This window comes from Ascidia mentula, chromosome 4 (assembly GCF_947561715.1).
Source record: "Ascidia mentula chromosome 4, kaAscMent1.1, whole genome shotgun sequence".
In the NCBI taxonomy this organism is placed as follows: domain Eukaryota; kingdom Metazoa; phylum Chordata; class Ascidiacea; order Phlebobranchia; family Ascidiidae; genus Ascidia; species Ascidia mentula.
The window spans coordinates 22627657-22642239 of NC_138569.1; the positions used below are offsets into that span (position 1 = coordinate 22627657).

General features: G+C 36.2%; 2 protein-coding genes across 2 annotated transcripts in view; both read left to right on the top strand.

Annotated features, from left to right (window-relative positions):
- The first annotated feature begins 1848 nt into the window (after positions 1 to 1848).
- On the top strand, positions 1849 to 6195 carry LOC145898831 (uncharacterized). The gene is made up of 15 exons (XM_082987461.1): positions 1849 to 2139; positions 2236 to 2397; positions 2498 to 2680; positions 2948 to 3109; positions 3263 to 3481; positions 3609 to 3722; positions 3874 to 3949; positions 4150 to 4321; positions 4392 to 4513; positions 4601 to 4772; positions 4837 to 4898; positions 5192 to 5372; positions 5481 to 5588; positions 5700 to 5802; positions 5957 to 6195. The coding sequence occupies exons 1-15, from the start codon at positions 2070 to 2072 to the stop codon at positions 6106 to 6108; spliced, it is 2058 nt and encodes a 685-aa protein (XP_082843587.1). The 5' UTR covers positions 1849 to 2069; the 3' UTR covers positions 6109 to 6195.
- A 704-nt stretch (positions 6196 to 6899) lies between these two features.
- Positions 6900 to 14583, top strand: part of LOC145899552 (adhesion G-protein coupled receptor V1-like) — a 29842-nt gene continuing 22158 nt past the window's right edge. The window contains 30 exon segments of the mRNA XM_082988395.1: positions 6900 to 7076; positions 7872 to 8005; positions 8104 to 8212; positions 8266 to 8406; positions 8470 to 8571; positions 8680 to 8798; positions 8868 to 8979; positions 9033 to 9146; positions 9206 to 9438; positions 9491 to 9709; positions 9785 to 9934; positions 9987 to 10138; positions 10214 to 10302; positions 10356 to 10539; positions 10599 to 10794; positions 10968 to 11094; positions 11149 to 11287; positions 11340 to 11414; positions 11471 to 11617; positions 11673 to 11833; positions 11892 to 12048; positions 12467 to 12744; positions 12819 to 12964; positions 13020 to 13119; positions 13178 to 13325; positions 13386 to 13585; positions 13642 to 13783; positions 13838 to 14060; positions 14143 to 14286; positions 14366 to 14581. Of these exon segments, the coding sequence (XP_082844521.1) occupies positions 6900 to 7076; positions 7872 to 8005; positions 8104 to 8212; positions 8266 to 8406; positions 8470 to 8571; positions 8680 to 8798; positions 8868 to 8979; positions 9033 to 9146; positions 9206 to 9438; positions 9491 to 9709; positions 9785 to 9934; positions 9987 to 10138; positions 10214 to 10302; positions 10356 to 10539; positions 10599 to 10794; positions 10968 to 11094; positions 11149 to 11287; positions 11340 to 11414; positions 11471 to 11617; positions 11673 to 11833; positions 11892 to 12048; positions 12467 to 12744; positions 12819 to 12964; positions 13020 to 13119; positions 13178 to 13325; positions 13386 to 13585; positions 13642 to 13783; positions 13838 to 14060; positions 14143 to 14286; positions 14366 to 14581 (4634 nt within the window).

The following is a 14583-nucleotide window of genomic DNA, read 5'->3' on the forward strand; positions in this document are numbered from 1 at the left end:
TAAGAGGAGTTATGAAACATTTTGATACAAAACAATAATGACTGCAAAAAATGTGACCTCTGGGTCAGACTGTTTGTTCATATATTAGGTTTCTGAATCCCGCGATTGCTTTTTAGGCAGATATGCAAATCTAAAACATTACGTCATCACTTGTATAACGTAATTACATATCTTACGTCATCTTTGAGGTTGACGCGATGACGTATTAACAATTTTTCGGTCAGTAAGGTGACTTGTAACACACGGGTAAAAAGTGTATTATAGCGCGTCATTAATAAAACCGTTCACATATTTTAAAACATTAGGGATGAAACTACTTGAATTCCATTTAAATCAATTCTTGTGGTTACAATAACCTAGAGTTTTTCTCGCCGAAAAACGCCAAAGTCGCATTTTACCCAATGCATTTTTCATTTTGCGTAAAGTGTTACTCATGCGTGACGAAAAGAGTTTCCATTCCATGTTTGAGTATTCTATGGTTGTATACAACAGCAATTGGTCAAGCGACCGACCCACATATCTGGCAGAAAACCCGATCAAGATGCGTGGCCAGGACATTCTAGGTTCAAATCCCAATGTGGTAAAAGAAAACAAAAAAAACAGCATATACATTTCTATTAATTTTTTTTACGGCAACTTATGTCAAGATAACTGGGGTTCGAATCCCGGTGCGGGAAAACAGAGAAGATCACAGAAAAGACTAAATTGTGTATATTAAGCAGGGGTCAAATATGTTGATGTTAATGTAATTATAAATGGTTTGCAAACAATTGGACTGCCTTAAAAAAGTGGAAGATCACGAGCTTGTGACAAACAAAGGCTTTAAAACGAAAACAACGATGACAGCAGCAGTGGTACATCACGTAAAAACAATTGTTAGTGGTAATAACCTGGAGGTCCAAGATTCCGACTAATCACAAAATATTGTAGTCTATAAATAGATCACATAGCTGTAAAAGTATGTCATCGAGTTAAACTCTGCAGTTAACGGGATTGACTGGATAAATGTTGAATTGTTTCCTGTAGTTATCGCAAACCTATTGTGTCCGACGAACGATGAATAAGCGTAGTGCCTTCTTCGCATAGTTATTAGGACAGAAGCAAAACAATGTTATCATACAGAGGGGTATAAACGTGTTGTGACCAAATGGCGAGGCGAGATTGCATAATTGTGGCGATTTTTTACGTTCTGCAGTCAACTATGGCAGGTAAGTTTGTATCCAGGGAGTAACTGACCAGTGGACATGGCATATTGTTCATACAACACAGGGGCGTCCAGATCTTCCTGTTATAACCAACATGATGTTGGTGTTGTTGCACTTGCAGAATAGAGAATAGCAAGTTAATCCGAACTCTCACACTTTGTATAAGTTTATGTTTTAACGTAATTTTTGTCTGAAAGTTGCAATCGAAAAGTAAACGAAAATAAAAATTGTATCATTACCGCAATTTGTAAGGCGTGTATAGTCCGTGTAAATCTTGGCTGACTAAAGCACCAAAGCAATTTGATACCCCTTGTTCAAAGCAAATAGACATCCCTTCCATGGTTGCAGTTTTAATATGTTGGTTTTAAACAATTACAGAATGGCTGCCATTTAACGATCACGAATTCTACATACAAGCAGATGAGTTGGTTACGAATAGTGAAGCCGTCAAACGGTGCAGTGAGATGCAATCCATATTATCACCTGTGGAAACAATCGGAGTACATGATTTCCTCAAAAATTCTGCCAATAACTTGTCAGGTTTAAACTGTGACACAAATGCTAAAATATTTTTAGAAGTGTCTTGTACGTGATTATTTGAGCGTATCAATAAAAAACCCCCTATTTACCAATAATATAATTTTAAGGTGCAGGACGCAGTTTGATAAAGTAGGACAGTAGGTCACAACATAATATTTGTTGGATATAGGGTCAACAGAATTGTGGATTGGATTGTTTGATGTTGAACTTAACGATCAACGATATTTGTGGGCGGATGGTGGAAATTTTACCGAAGAACAATCGAGATGGGATAGTGAGATTCCAGACCAAACTTTTTTTCATTGCATTCATACAGTTAGTGACATGCTCCTATGGACAAGTGATGTATGCCATGCTAAACACGGATATATTTGCAAACGGAAACTTGAATTATGTAAGTGACTTTACAATTAATTGGGCACATAAAAAATGTTTATATTTATTTGCATTTAAAATTACCAGTTATGTCATCAAATGATTCTTGTTTTAGCTAAATGGATAATATTTGAAAAATGGGAATTTCTTGTAAATGAAGATGTCGATTTGAACTTTGATAATTCATCAGAGCAATGTAGTACTATTGGTGGACACCTCGTGGTTTTCACTAATCCAGATGTTAAGATGTTTGTAGCTGGGAAGATTCCACCTGACAGTAAGTGATATATCGCTAATGTAAGTTTCCAATCACTTAGAAAATGTTGGCACGATGATGCAGTTTTATTGACTCTAACAAGTGTTTTTGATGTGAACAGAATTATTTTGGATCGGTCTTAAAGATGAACGTGTTTGGTCGGATGGTTTAGTCCTCAGCATTACAGATGGAATCCCTGGGGTTATACCTCTTGATTCATGCTTTGCTTTTGATTCAATGTTAAATTTCCATATGAGCAGTTGCCAATCAACCAGGAGTTTTGTCTGTCAGCGTGAAACACCAGGTACGAACTTCCAACATACAGAGGTAGACTAACTCATAGGTGTTAAAAAAATGCTTGGTAGAACAAATCTTAAATACAGAATCAATGCATACTTCGGGGGAAGGCCAAAGGGTGCCCGTAAAGACCTTTCATTGACGTAACTAACTACCATGTATCAATCGTAAGGTTCAAATCATGAGGCTTGAACCCACGACCCTAACCACTCACTGGTTCATGCAAGTGCACAACTTGCTATCCTTAAAATGTTAAGTTTAATTTTGCCTCCAGACTCCTGGTTTGAATGGAATGATACAGAATATCTTGTGAAGGCTTGGCCTGAGTTTACTCAACAAGAAGCTGTTTCAGAATGTTCTGATAAGATGTCACAACTTGTATCAGTTTCATCAAATGAGGAACATCTATTTCTACGTGGACTTACTGCTCAAACAGGTTTTAAGTTTTGTTGATATAATTTTTCCACAGAAAAATACATTTAAAAAAAATCATTAAATGTTTCACTATTAGTAAATGACTAGTTTCTCTTTAAACCAGGCTTTTTATATCTCAAATGTACAACTCTAAACAGTTGTCATTCTAAATCAGCTTATTTCACACATGCATGGATTGGGTTGAAGAATTATGGGTCGATGGAGGGTCCATTATTTTATTGGCAAGATTTCTCTAGTTTGGGAAATAAGACTTGGTGGGGTTTATTGGAACCATCTACAAATGGTCGTTGCGTGGTTTCTAGTGATTACTGCATGCTGTGGGATGTGGAGGACTGCAATATGCACAGTGGATATATCTGTAAAAGGAAAAAAGGTTTGTTTAAACTGGAAACTTAAATCTGCTATAACATGTGAAAGGATAGTTTTCCAATTTCAAATACATTTTTTTTATTTTTAAAAATTCAAGCTTGTATTTACTTAAATAATTAACGTAATTCTAGACGTTGATGATTGCGTCACTGCCCCATGCATGAACCGTGGAATCTGTGCTGATGGGTTATTTGATTATTCCTGTCTCTGTACACCTGGCTACACTGGAAAAGATTGCTCAGTTGGTGAGTTTTGCAAGAATGTAATGTTTTTTGTGAGTTATTTAAAAATGTTTTAAATACCTATTGATACCATGCACAAGATATTCCTGCTAGCATACCACTGAATATTGAGTATGTTTTTGATGTGTTTTATAATTTTAAATATTGTTTGTAGAGTTGACACCTGGTGGTGTTGATTTGCTGTCTGATGGACTCGCACTCTCCTGTAATCTGTACCATGTCACAGCATTGTAAGACTGCCTTGAAACTTTGTTACTATTGATTGTTTTGCCACACATTGCCACAACTTACCACATGTAACAAGTTGAGCATTTATCTCGCATGGGACAAATCCTAAATGTTCAGATTTTTTGTAATTAATGCAGTATGATGAGATATGTTGAGGGTTTGTATCAGGAGTAACAAAAGTTACATTCCAAATAATTTACAGGTTAAGCAAAGCCTACATTGATGGTCTGAATGTTGGTGATGTGACGTCGCTTCAAATGTTAAATTCTGAAGGTTTTAAAATTAAAGGATGTGAATCAAATTTCAATGAAACAGCAAATCAACATGAATTTAATTTTGAAGAAAGTTTTGGTCAGTGCTCTGCAATGCAAGAGGTAATTATCATTGCTCACATATTTACAAATTACTTCAGCTATTATCTGATAAAAAAATATTTCACTTTAGGAAGTTGACTCGTATATAGTAGTCAGCTACATTGCATCTCCTGTTGCCAGGGACATGATAACAAGCAACAAAGTATTATTATTTGATTGCACATACAAGGCACCGAACAACTCACAAATCAGGTGGATGAACTGGTTTCCCTTGGTTACCAAACATGATCACCTCCAAGTTTTTGTTAAACATTTATTTGAAATCAAATTTTGTTTCAGAACAACTGAATATTTTATTGGATCCCAAGAAAGGCACCTGCCATACTTAATATCTCGATATGAGAGCTCAATGTTTTCTGTCAAAAAAAATACAAATGAAATCACTGAAGGAGCAAGAGTTTATGTGGGAATAACACTTAACATTAATGAAAATAATCCACTGGTCTTGCAGGTAAGTCTTGTGTTTGCTAGTTGCCAACTAATGTTTGCCTAACTTTTTTGGTAATTTTTTATAGGGTTTAAGTTGTTGGGTGACTGACAACCTTGACCTGAATTTTTACCACATCCTGAATGACGGGTAAGATAACCCATTTACAAAATATTTTACAAAACCAATTATTTTTGTGTCGTTTGTGACTGTTTCAAATGATTGTTTTAAAAACAATGTTGTTATTTGATGCAGCTGTTTCCAGATTTTTGTTTTTCATTATAAACAGAACATGTTTTTTTCATAAAGATTTAAATCTAATTCAAAACATTATGGCTTGTCTATTTCCATTAAGCTGCAAGTAAAGTGTTTAAGTTTGAACCAAATGTTATTTTGGAATCTCCAGTGAAACTTTCTTGCTGAGATAAAACTTATCAATTTAGATGCGAAGTTGATGACCCTCTGCTTGCGAGTGGCTCAAATGTTGTATATGAAAGCCATGTAAGTCGACACGTAAGATTTTCATTTATTCCATTCTTGTGGAACCAAGCATCTGACCCATCACTGTACGTCTCTTGTTCAGTGATTGCTTGTTTACCGGAAGCTGGAAAAAGCTGCAACAAGGTAGAACCACTATGTATAGGTCCTGCTACAAGTAACTGTACTGCTTGTGTCTGTTATAACAATAACGACTTATCCAGTTGTGTCGTTTTCATTCCTATTTGCTTGCAGAATTGTCTCAAAGCTAGAAAGAAAAGATCAACCAATAAATACAAAGATATAAATGAAATTCTTTCTCTTGGCCCTCTTTTGTTTACAAAGCAAAGCAGTTGCCCTGTTGTAAGTATTAGTTTGTTCAAATTACACCAGCACACTTGATGTTTTTTTTGTGTCCTAAATTTAATTTATTTTTTCTTCTGTTAAATAAACACACAATGAATATTTTCATAGGATAACCCTTGCAGTCATGTGTGTGTTACGGGGACGATAGGGGAGGTGTTATGTGGTTGCCCTCCTGGCATGTCCTTGCTAGGTGACAAACTCACTTGCATAGGTAGGTGGTGGAAAAAATCTGTGTTGTAGTTTTGCACTGTAGTGTTGGTCAAACAAACCATTGGGGACGAATTCTCGTAATAAGCTGTCACCACGTTAACACCCTCTTATAATTTTGACCAAGAAACACAAAAAATATGCTTTTTTATTTTCAGATTTATCAGCAGTTAATGGAAAAAACTTTCTTCAAACATCTCCAATTTACGCCATCTTGTGTCTTTTTGTGGTCATTTTATCTTTTCTGTCTGTTGTTGTTTGTAGCTTGTTTAAGACAAACTTTTATTGTCATATTAAATCATTATTCTAATCATTATATCTTGATATCTATGTGCCCGTTTAGCGGCCTTTGTCGCGCTCATAGCTGTGTTAAAAATACAAACATAATTTTATATCCCATAAATTCTTTGATTTTGGTTGAATTTCGTTCTTTACTGGTGACATTTTTGAATAAGTGTCGCGTATGCTCATCGACAGACAATGGAAACAGTATAAAGCCACAGAATGCAGGATTGTTTACGTCATTGATAAGCGATAATGACTCGAACAACCTCAACAAGATTTAAGGGTCCTTCTGTCCCGCTCCGTTGCTTGGCAACACGCTTAAATGTGAATAGGAACGCGACAACTTTGCCAATAACAAGGTTCGAAGCAGATTTAAATCTAACTTAGAACGTTTTGTTGAATTAACACATTGCGATCAATCATTTAAATAAAAACAGTTGCAAGAAAGAAATATTTATTGGGAAATAATGAATCAAAAGAATGTGCGCTTCGTAATATCGAGGTTGCTTGCGGGCGAAGTTGGGTTTTTTTTCGCTGCTTTCGACTGAAACCAGATGTTTTTTCCCCAATGAATTTTTGATGACGGCCAAGCGAATTATCTTTTGCAGCTGCGCCCCTGAGGTCATGGCAAACTCACGGCATATTGAGATGAACTAAGACTTATGTATGGAAGACTGCGATTTACTGAATTCTTTAGTTTGATGGTTTGACTGTTGAAGATTTAAAGACAACTTTGCAAAAATTTTTGTTATGTTTGTTTTTGGCGCCACTATTTGAAACAATATTTGTTTTGCTTTAGGAAATTCTTTGTATAAAATGCGTCACCAAACCTTCTTTGTGACGTTTTTGCTTTTGTTTCGGATTACTAGAGGTCAGTTGGTTCATTTCACTCGGGAGGATTTTGGATACTTAAACGAAACGAATTTCGGTTTTGTTACTTTAACTGTTGAGAAAGTTGGAGCAAGTAACAAACCCTTCAGCGTCATCATTGAGGTAAAAATAAACATTGTAATAATTCTATTGGTAATGTGACAATTGCCGCGAAAAGTTTGGCGCTTTTTTGCGTTTTAAACTTGAGTTGTCGCCAGTGTTGCCAGTTGGGCGCTTTTTACGCCCAATTGGGCGTGTTGTCTTGAGTGTTTGCGCTTTATTGTTGCGCTTTGGGCGCATTTGGGCGCATTTGGGCGTGTTTTAGAAACTTAAAAGCTCATTTATTAGCTCATTAATTATCTGACAAAACGCTGTTTCAGCCGTATTTAAAATACTGCAAACTGACCACACAACGAAATATGATATTGCAAAGACGACTGTGATCAAAATAATGAGTGTTTACAGTTGTTGCGTCCTGCTCACGGTCTTAGTTTACGGTTTAAGTGTTGAACTATGTTGAAACAAAAAATTTGGCGCTTTTGGTAAAAAAAATCTGGCAACACTGGTTGTCGCTTACAAGAAGCTAACGTAGGATTGCCAGGTTGACCTATTTACAGCCGCTAATTTGTCATTTTGGAGCAGTTTGACTTCAACAAAATTGCATTTGGCACTTTTGTAAATTTGGTAGTTCTTGAATATTTTTTTGAAGTTTTTGCCATTTTTGGCACTGTTTCAAGTACTTATTCTTGCCCTTTTTTATAGTCAAAAAATGAAACTAATTTGTTTGTACAGAAAACCGTCTTTTTTTAACACATTCATTGTTTGGACTTTTTATGAATATTTGTTTTTGATTTTTTTTCTGGAAGTTTGGGTTTGAGCTGAAGTCTGACAACCCTGAAGCCCAAAATTGTTTTTTAGAGCAATGGCGGCGAAGACTTCACTAATAGAGACTGGTCAGTCTCATTTCCTGTTACGTCAAACTATTCCATTATAAGAACTGTTGATGTCATTATAGAAGACGACAACATTCCAGAGGACGATGAGGAATTTATGTAAGTTTAAAACAAAGTTGTTACTCAAACAAAGGTGTGGATATCACAGAATTGTAATAAGTCCTGTGTTTTTGTTGACACTCTGCCTTTCTGTATAGTTTTACTTTGAAATCAACAAGTGCTTCAGTATTGGTGAATGAACCATCATCAGCCAAGCTTACAGTCCCAGCCAATGATGATTCGCAAGGAATTGTTGGAATTGTTTCGGTACGAACCTTTTCCACCAGTAAATGTAAAACAAACAAATGCCATTTTTGTAGAATTCCCCAATAAATGTGACGGAAAAATCTGGTGAAAATGAAACGATTTCAATTCTATTGAACCGTCAACGTGGAACCTTTAAAGATGTTGCTGTCAGATATTCCATAAGTCGGATTAATTCCACAGATCATCTATCACAGGTATCACATAGAGAACATATCAATTAAGTTTTTATCAAGCAACAATATTGTGCCTGCATTCAGTCATCAGATGTTGACAATGACTTGTACCCAGCCAGTGGCGAGGTTGTGTTTGTTGAAGGTGAAGAACAAAAGGAATTAAAAATATTTGTTAATGATGATCAGGTGAAAAAAACAGATTTATATTTACTTAATATATAATACATCAATAGAATGATATAGTTTTATTACACACAGTATGTTGTCTCTGTATTAGTGGAATTTTATATTCAGGTTCCAGAAAATGATGAAATATTTCAATTACAATTGATTGAAGGAGTAAATGGAGTAAAATTAAATGAAAGTTCAAATAAGCTTGTGATTGTTGTGGAAGAAAATGACAGCCCTCTTAGGTTTGCCAGTAACCTTGTTTAATTTCAACAGAGTATCATAATTAATGCACCTTACTATTTAATGTCCAGGTTTTCACAGAAAGTTTACTATGTTGATGAAAGTTTGCGATTTATATCTGTGACTGTTTTCCGAGGATTGGACGAAAGGGGACAACAAAGAATTGGGCCTGATCAGTCTGTGGTAAGATACTTGTGTGGGGCAAATAAACCAGTTAATACTTTTACCCAATGCAGGTGTCAGTTGACTATGAAGTTGTTGGCAACACAGCAACTTCTGGCCTGGATTTTTTTGATCCTGTAACAAAGATTATTCGTTTTCAAGAGGAAGTTCACCGTTCTACGCTTCAGGTGTGTTTGTAATTTCCATATTTTGTTCTAACTTTACTTGACTTGCAAAAATTATTCAGATAATTTTGGAAGATGACAATCAACCAGAGTTGGCGGAAAACTTTACCATTCGTTTGCTCAGCAAAACCATTATGGGAGATGCAATTGTGACTGATCCATCATCATGTACTGTTGTCATAGAAATGAATGACAAAGCTAATGGTGTGGTTTCCATTGATTTTAGCAAGGCTACATATGACATTAACAATGAAGGAGAGAATGCATTTGTTATTGATGGGGATAAAACTGAACTGTAAGATGAAATGTCATTTTTCAATTAATTTTGTAACTAAATTTTATGATAGATTCAAAGACATTGGTGTAATTCGGCATGGTGGAGCATTTCAACAGATATCTGTTGAGTGGGGTTTGACCCATAATGACTCACTTATCGAAGATGATATTACCGTGATAAAACCAACCTTTGGAAAAATATACTTAAATGAAAACAGCACCAAATCTATTGTTGAGCTGGATATAGAACAAAATGATATCCCATCTGAAGCAACTGTGCTTGTGTTTAGGTTTGCATTTCATTTAATGTTTGGTATTGTAGTTTAAAACTGTCTTTTCACAAAATAAATTGATGTTATTTGCAGGTTAATTCCTTCATCTCTTAGTGGTGGAGCAGAATTTGATTCGCCCAGTCATGCGTATCTGATACTTGCTGATACAAATGATGTTTATGGAGTTTTTTCCATCAATGTCAACAACAGTTTGATTTCAATCGATGAAAACAGGAATGAAAGGTGGGGATGTTTGCAACCCAGCATTGAATGTTTTTAATATTTTCTCTGATAGACAATTGTTAGTGGAGATTGTGAGAAGTGGGGGAAAAGTTGGGAAGGTGAATGTTCAGTTTTCATCCTTGTTCATTCCCTATGGCGAGGAGGAAGGAATATGGGGGGTTCTTGAGCAAAATAATGGAAATATCATCTTTCTTGAAGGAGAAGGTCTCCAGTTTGTTGTCAATCTAGGGTTGATTTATAATCCTACTATGTTTTTATATGTTGGATGTGTATTTTCAGAATCCCGCACAGTTAAGATGAAAATTAAGGAAGATGCATTTCTCCAGTTAAATTCACATTTTATTTTTCAATTAAACACTTTAAAGTTGGTAAGTTATTTTAATTTCTTTTAAAAAAATATTCTCACTGTGATATCATGCAGGTTGACAGAGAAACGATTACTCCTCCCAAAACCCCACGGATGGAAGTAGGGAACATGAGTTTGTTGATCACTCCCACACTCGCCAATGGTGAAGTTGGGTTTGAGGGTGAGGGAAGTGTTTATGTCGACGAGCCAGCAGATGGCGATCAACCACTTGTTGTGATCCTTAAACTATACAGAGAAGGTCAGCTGTTTGTGAAGTTTTGGCTGCAATATCTAAAATAAATAACACAACATGTTTAGGATTGTCTGGAGATGCAAGTATTGATATATCATATAAAAGTTTAAACCTGAAGGAGGCAGATGAAGATATTGATTTTATCCCTGGTGCTGAACAAGTTTCAATACTCCCTGGTGAAAGTGAAGTTGAAATTATTGTTCAAATTCTCCCAGATAGGATTCCTGAATTGGAAGAAGTGATCGTCGTTAGATTGGACAGGTGGAAATTCGTGCCCCCATAAACACTAATTCTTTTAATACTTTCTCCATTTGTTGTTTTAAACTCTTGACAGTCATTCAAGCTTTTTTTTAAAGTTAAAATTATCTAAATCATGTTCACACTTAAGTAAACATCAAAACTTGTACAAATTTATCCTCTATAAATTACAACAGTGTTTCACCAAACAATCAAAAGTTGAAGCATTCCTTAAGTGAGAAACGAATTATAATCCAAGAAAACGACAATCCTGGAGGAATTTTCCAGTTTGCATTCAATTCAATCAAACATTATGAAATTCAGGTGAGGATTAAAACCCATATTTCTTTCCTTTGTTTTAATGATTTGGTTGCACAGGAGGAAATTTCTGAAAGTGTCACCGTGACAATAGAGCGAGAAGAAGGTGACTTAGCAACACGATTTGTGCAGTGCGACATAATCCCTGATGGGAAAAATCAGTTTCGTGGCATCCCCCACATACTTGTGTTTGTACCTGGTGAGTACCAGCCCGTTTCTCAGACTTCAAACTTTAACTAATATAACCGAAGGTAAAAGGGCTGAGACTATCCCATTGATTCCTCGTGATGACCAAATTCCAGAACTCGATCAGAATTTTACAGTTGGTATGAAATTAGTCTTAACTTTTTTGAGTTTTTTGTAAAAAATATTCTGAATTTAGTTTTACGAGCATATGGGGAAACTCCAAGTGTTGTGGGTGCAAGATCATCAATCAGTGTGACAATACTGGCAAACGATGAACCAGAAGGTGTGATTGAGTTTGAAAGAGGCAATGAGGATGAGGGCTTGTTGGTCCAACAAACCATTGGTAAATTTACTCAGTTTATCAGATGAATATCAAAGTTTTGCCCTTGCATAATAAGGTGAAAGCAAAGGTTCTACAAGTTTTGTTGCAACTTTCCTGGTTAAACGCAAACGTGGAACATTTGGTCATGTGACTGTTGATTGGAGGTTGTGGCCATTCGGTACTAATGATGTAACCCCATCTAGTGGAACATTGGAGTTTACTGATGGACAATCTGAGGTCAGAAACTGTTTCACTCGCATACGTTTTGCAAACATTTGGTTTTATTGGTCAACAGAGTTTCATAACCCTCCAGTCGGTTGCTGACAACATTCCAGAAGCAATGGAAGAGTTTATTATAATTCTCAACAATGCCACGATGGGAGCGTCAATCGGTCAAAACCGGAATGCTTCTCTTATTATTAAACCAAATGACAAAGCCATCTACTTCAAAGGTTTTTTAGTTTCTACTCAATTTTCCGACAAAAAGGGTAGATAAACAATGGTGGTAGAGATGCCTTATGTATATGTGAAGGTTGCCTGGCTAGTTAAGCGCACCAGAGTACCTTGGCCACAATATACCATGTGAAACCACTGAGCTCCTGTAGCTCAGTTGGTAGAGCATTGGGCCTGGTTAGCTCAGGGTCGTGAGTTCAAACCTCACCGGGAACTTGATTTTTTAAATCTTGCTCCAACGTGTCTGGGAAATGTGGCTGATTCAGCTTGGCTGTAATGCTTGGACTGCCAAGCCTGCAAACCTAATTGTCTGCTTGACTGTCAATTCCTCAATGGGAACTCATTTGTTAAGCTTCCCACTGTGGATTAGTTCAATCGTATCAAGACTTTTCTTCTAAACGGATATTAATGTGGCAGGTGCGTCAAAGGTCAAAGTTCACGAGGATGATGACCTTGTGTTGACAGTTCACAGAGAAGCCACAGGCTCCGATCAGACTTCATTGAGATTTAAAACTTTTATTTTGAACAATGATTCATCTCATGTCCCTGCAACACCGGGGGCTGATTTTAGTGATATCACTGCTGATGATGTCACCGGTATTGTTACATTCCCTCCTGGCGTGTTGGATGTGAGGGTTTCTCTTCAAATTTTCCAAGATGACTTTCCGGAGGATGATGAAATGTTTTATGTCCAGGTAAGGTTTTTTATCAATAAATTTGGAAAAAAATTGTTGTTGAATTTTCCAACCAATCTGGAGATTTTTTTCAGTTGTTTAATTCAAGGGGAGATTATGTGACTTACGGAAACACGCTAGTTGAAGTTACAATTGCTCAAAATGATAACGCTAATGGAGTGTTTAAACTTGACAAGCCCTATGATGTCACAATGACAGAAGGAACATCACACCCAATCAAGTTAGACAATCTGACTTTGTGGCTTTTATTATAGAATAATTTATGAAATATACAGAATAGTGAGGTCTTATGGGGAGTTTGGTGATGTTCAAGTTCACTGGAAAATAATTGCTGACATTGAAATTGGTGATGATTTCTTTGCCAATGTGAATCAGGTAGAAAAAATAAATTTTGATAAATGTTTGAATTTGTGTCATTACTATTTTGACGCAGATGGAAGCAAGTGACGAGTTTTCTAAAAATGAGGGATTTCTTTCATTTATGGAAGGTCAAAGGTCAGTTGAAGTATTCCTTACTCCCAACTCCGATTCAATTCCAGAATATGATGAGCACTTCTTACTTGTCCTGCTCAATGCTTCCAGTACGTTGGTAGTGGTTTGTGTTGTAATTTCACTTAAAACCTTTCCAATAACCTTGGTAGATGGAAAGCCTCGTCTCTCATCAAATGAGAGTGAACTTGTGATCAGGATTAACATCGAGATGAACGATTATCCTCATGGTTTGATCTCTCTTCACTCTCAACATGTGGAAGTTGCAGAAGATGTAGAGGTTGGAGATGCAGATGGAAATACAACGACTGTCGAGGTTGAAAGAAGGATGGGAAGAGATGGAATTGTGAAAGTAAAATTTCTTTCAATTTGGAACAATTTCTTTTATTCACACATCTTGTTTCTCAGGTTTTGTGGGAAATTTATCCATCTGGCGAGAATCCAGTATCTGTGTGTAAAGATTTGCTACTGGTTGGTTTACCACAAGGTGGTGCTGTTACCACCGAAGGGCGCCCTCATGTGGAAACATTTGCAATAAAGTTTCAAGCAGGTTGTTTTCAAAATATGGAATAAAAAAGACAAGCTTTAATTACCAATTTTTCAGGATCTTATGTTGTTGTGAATAACTCTGAAGATTATCCAATCTTAACAAATGATGGGTTTACTTTCACATTCTGGATTAAACTGGATCAAACTGGTTTTGGTGAAAGTGGTGACTTCCATCTTAGCTTGTTGCCATTGTTAGCCAAATTCCACAATCAAACTTTTATATTGTCCATTGTTATTGAAACAGATACCGATTCAACAATTATCCGTTTCAAATACAGGTTTGCAGATGGTGTTTTTAAACATATAAAAATATTCATGAGAATTCACAAACTTCTCTGAAATAACTTTCATTTCCATCAGGTCAAATGTTGCTACAATGCAAACTCTACTTATTTTACTCGATCGAGATGTAAATCTTTTTGATGCTCAGTGGCACCACCTAGTGGTAGCATACAATAGTAATGAAGTTATTTTGTATGTCGATGGAGAACAGCGTGGAAACAAGTATGTTTAATATGCCTAATACAAAATCAATTATTCTGTGTTGCTCTGCTGTTGGTATATACCCTGTAATATCATCCAGGAAAACCATGACATCATCATTCTATGATGTCACAGGAAATGATGTAGTTGTTATAATTGGCGCTGAACAGCGACATGGTAATGATGAGACATTTCAAGGACTCTTGCAGGATGTGAGGGTTTATTCTTCTTCATTGTCACCAATACAAATTCGACAATTGTTTCATAACAATGCTCATTATGATGTCATACCCTCATCTGGATATCTCAACTATGGGT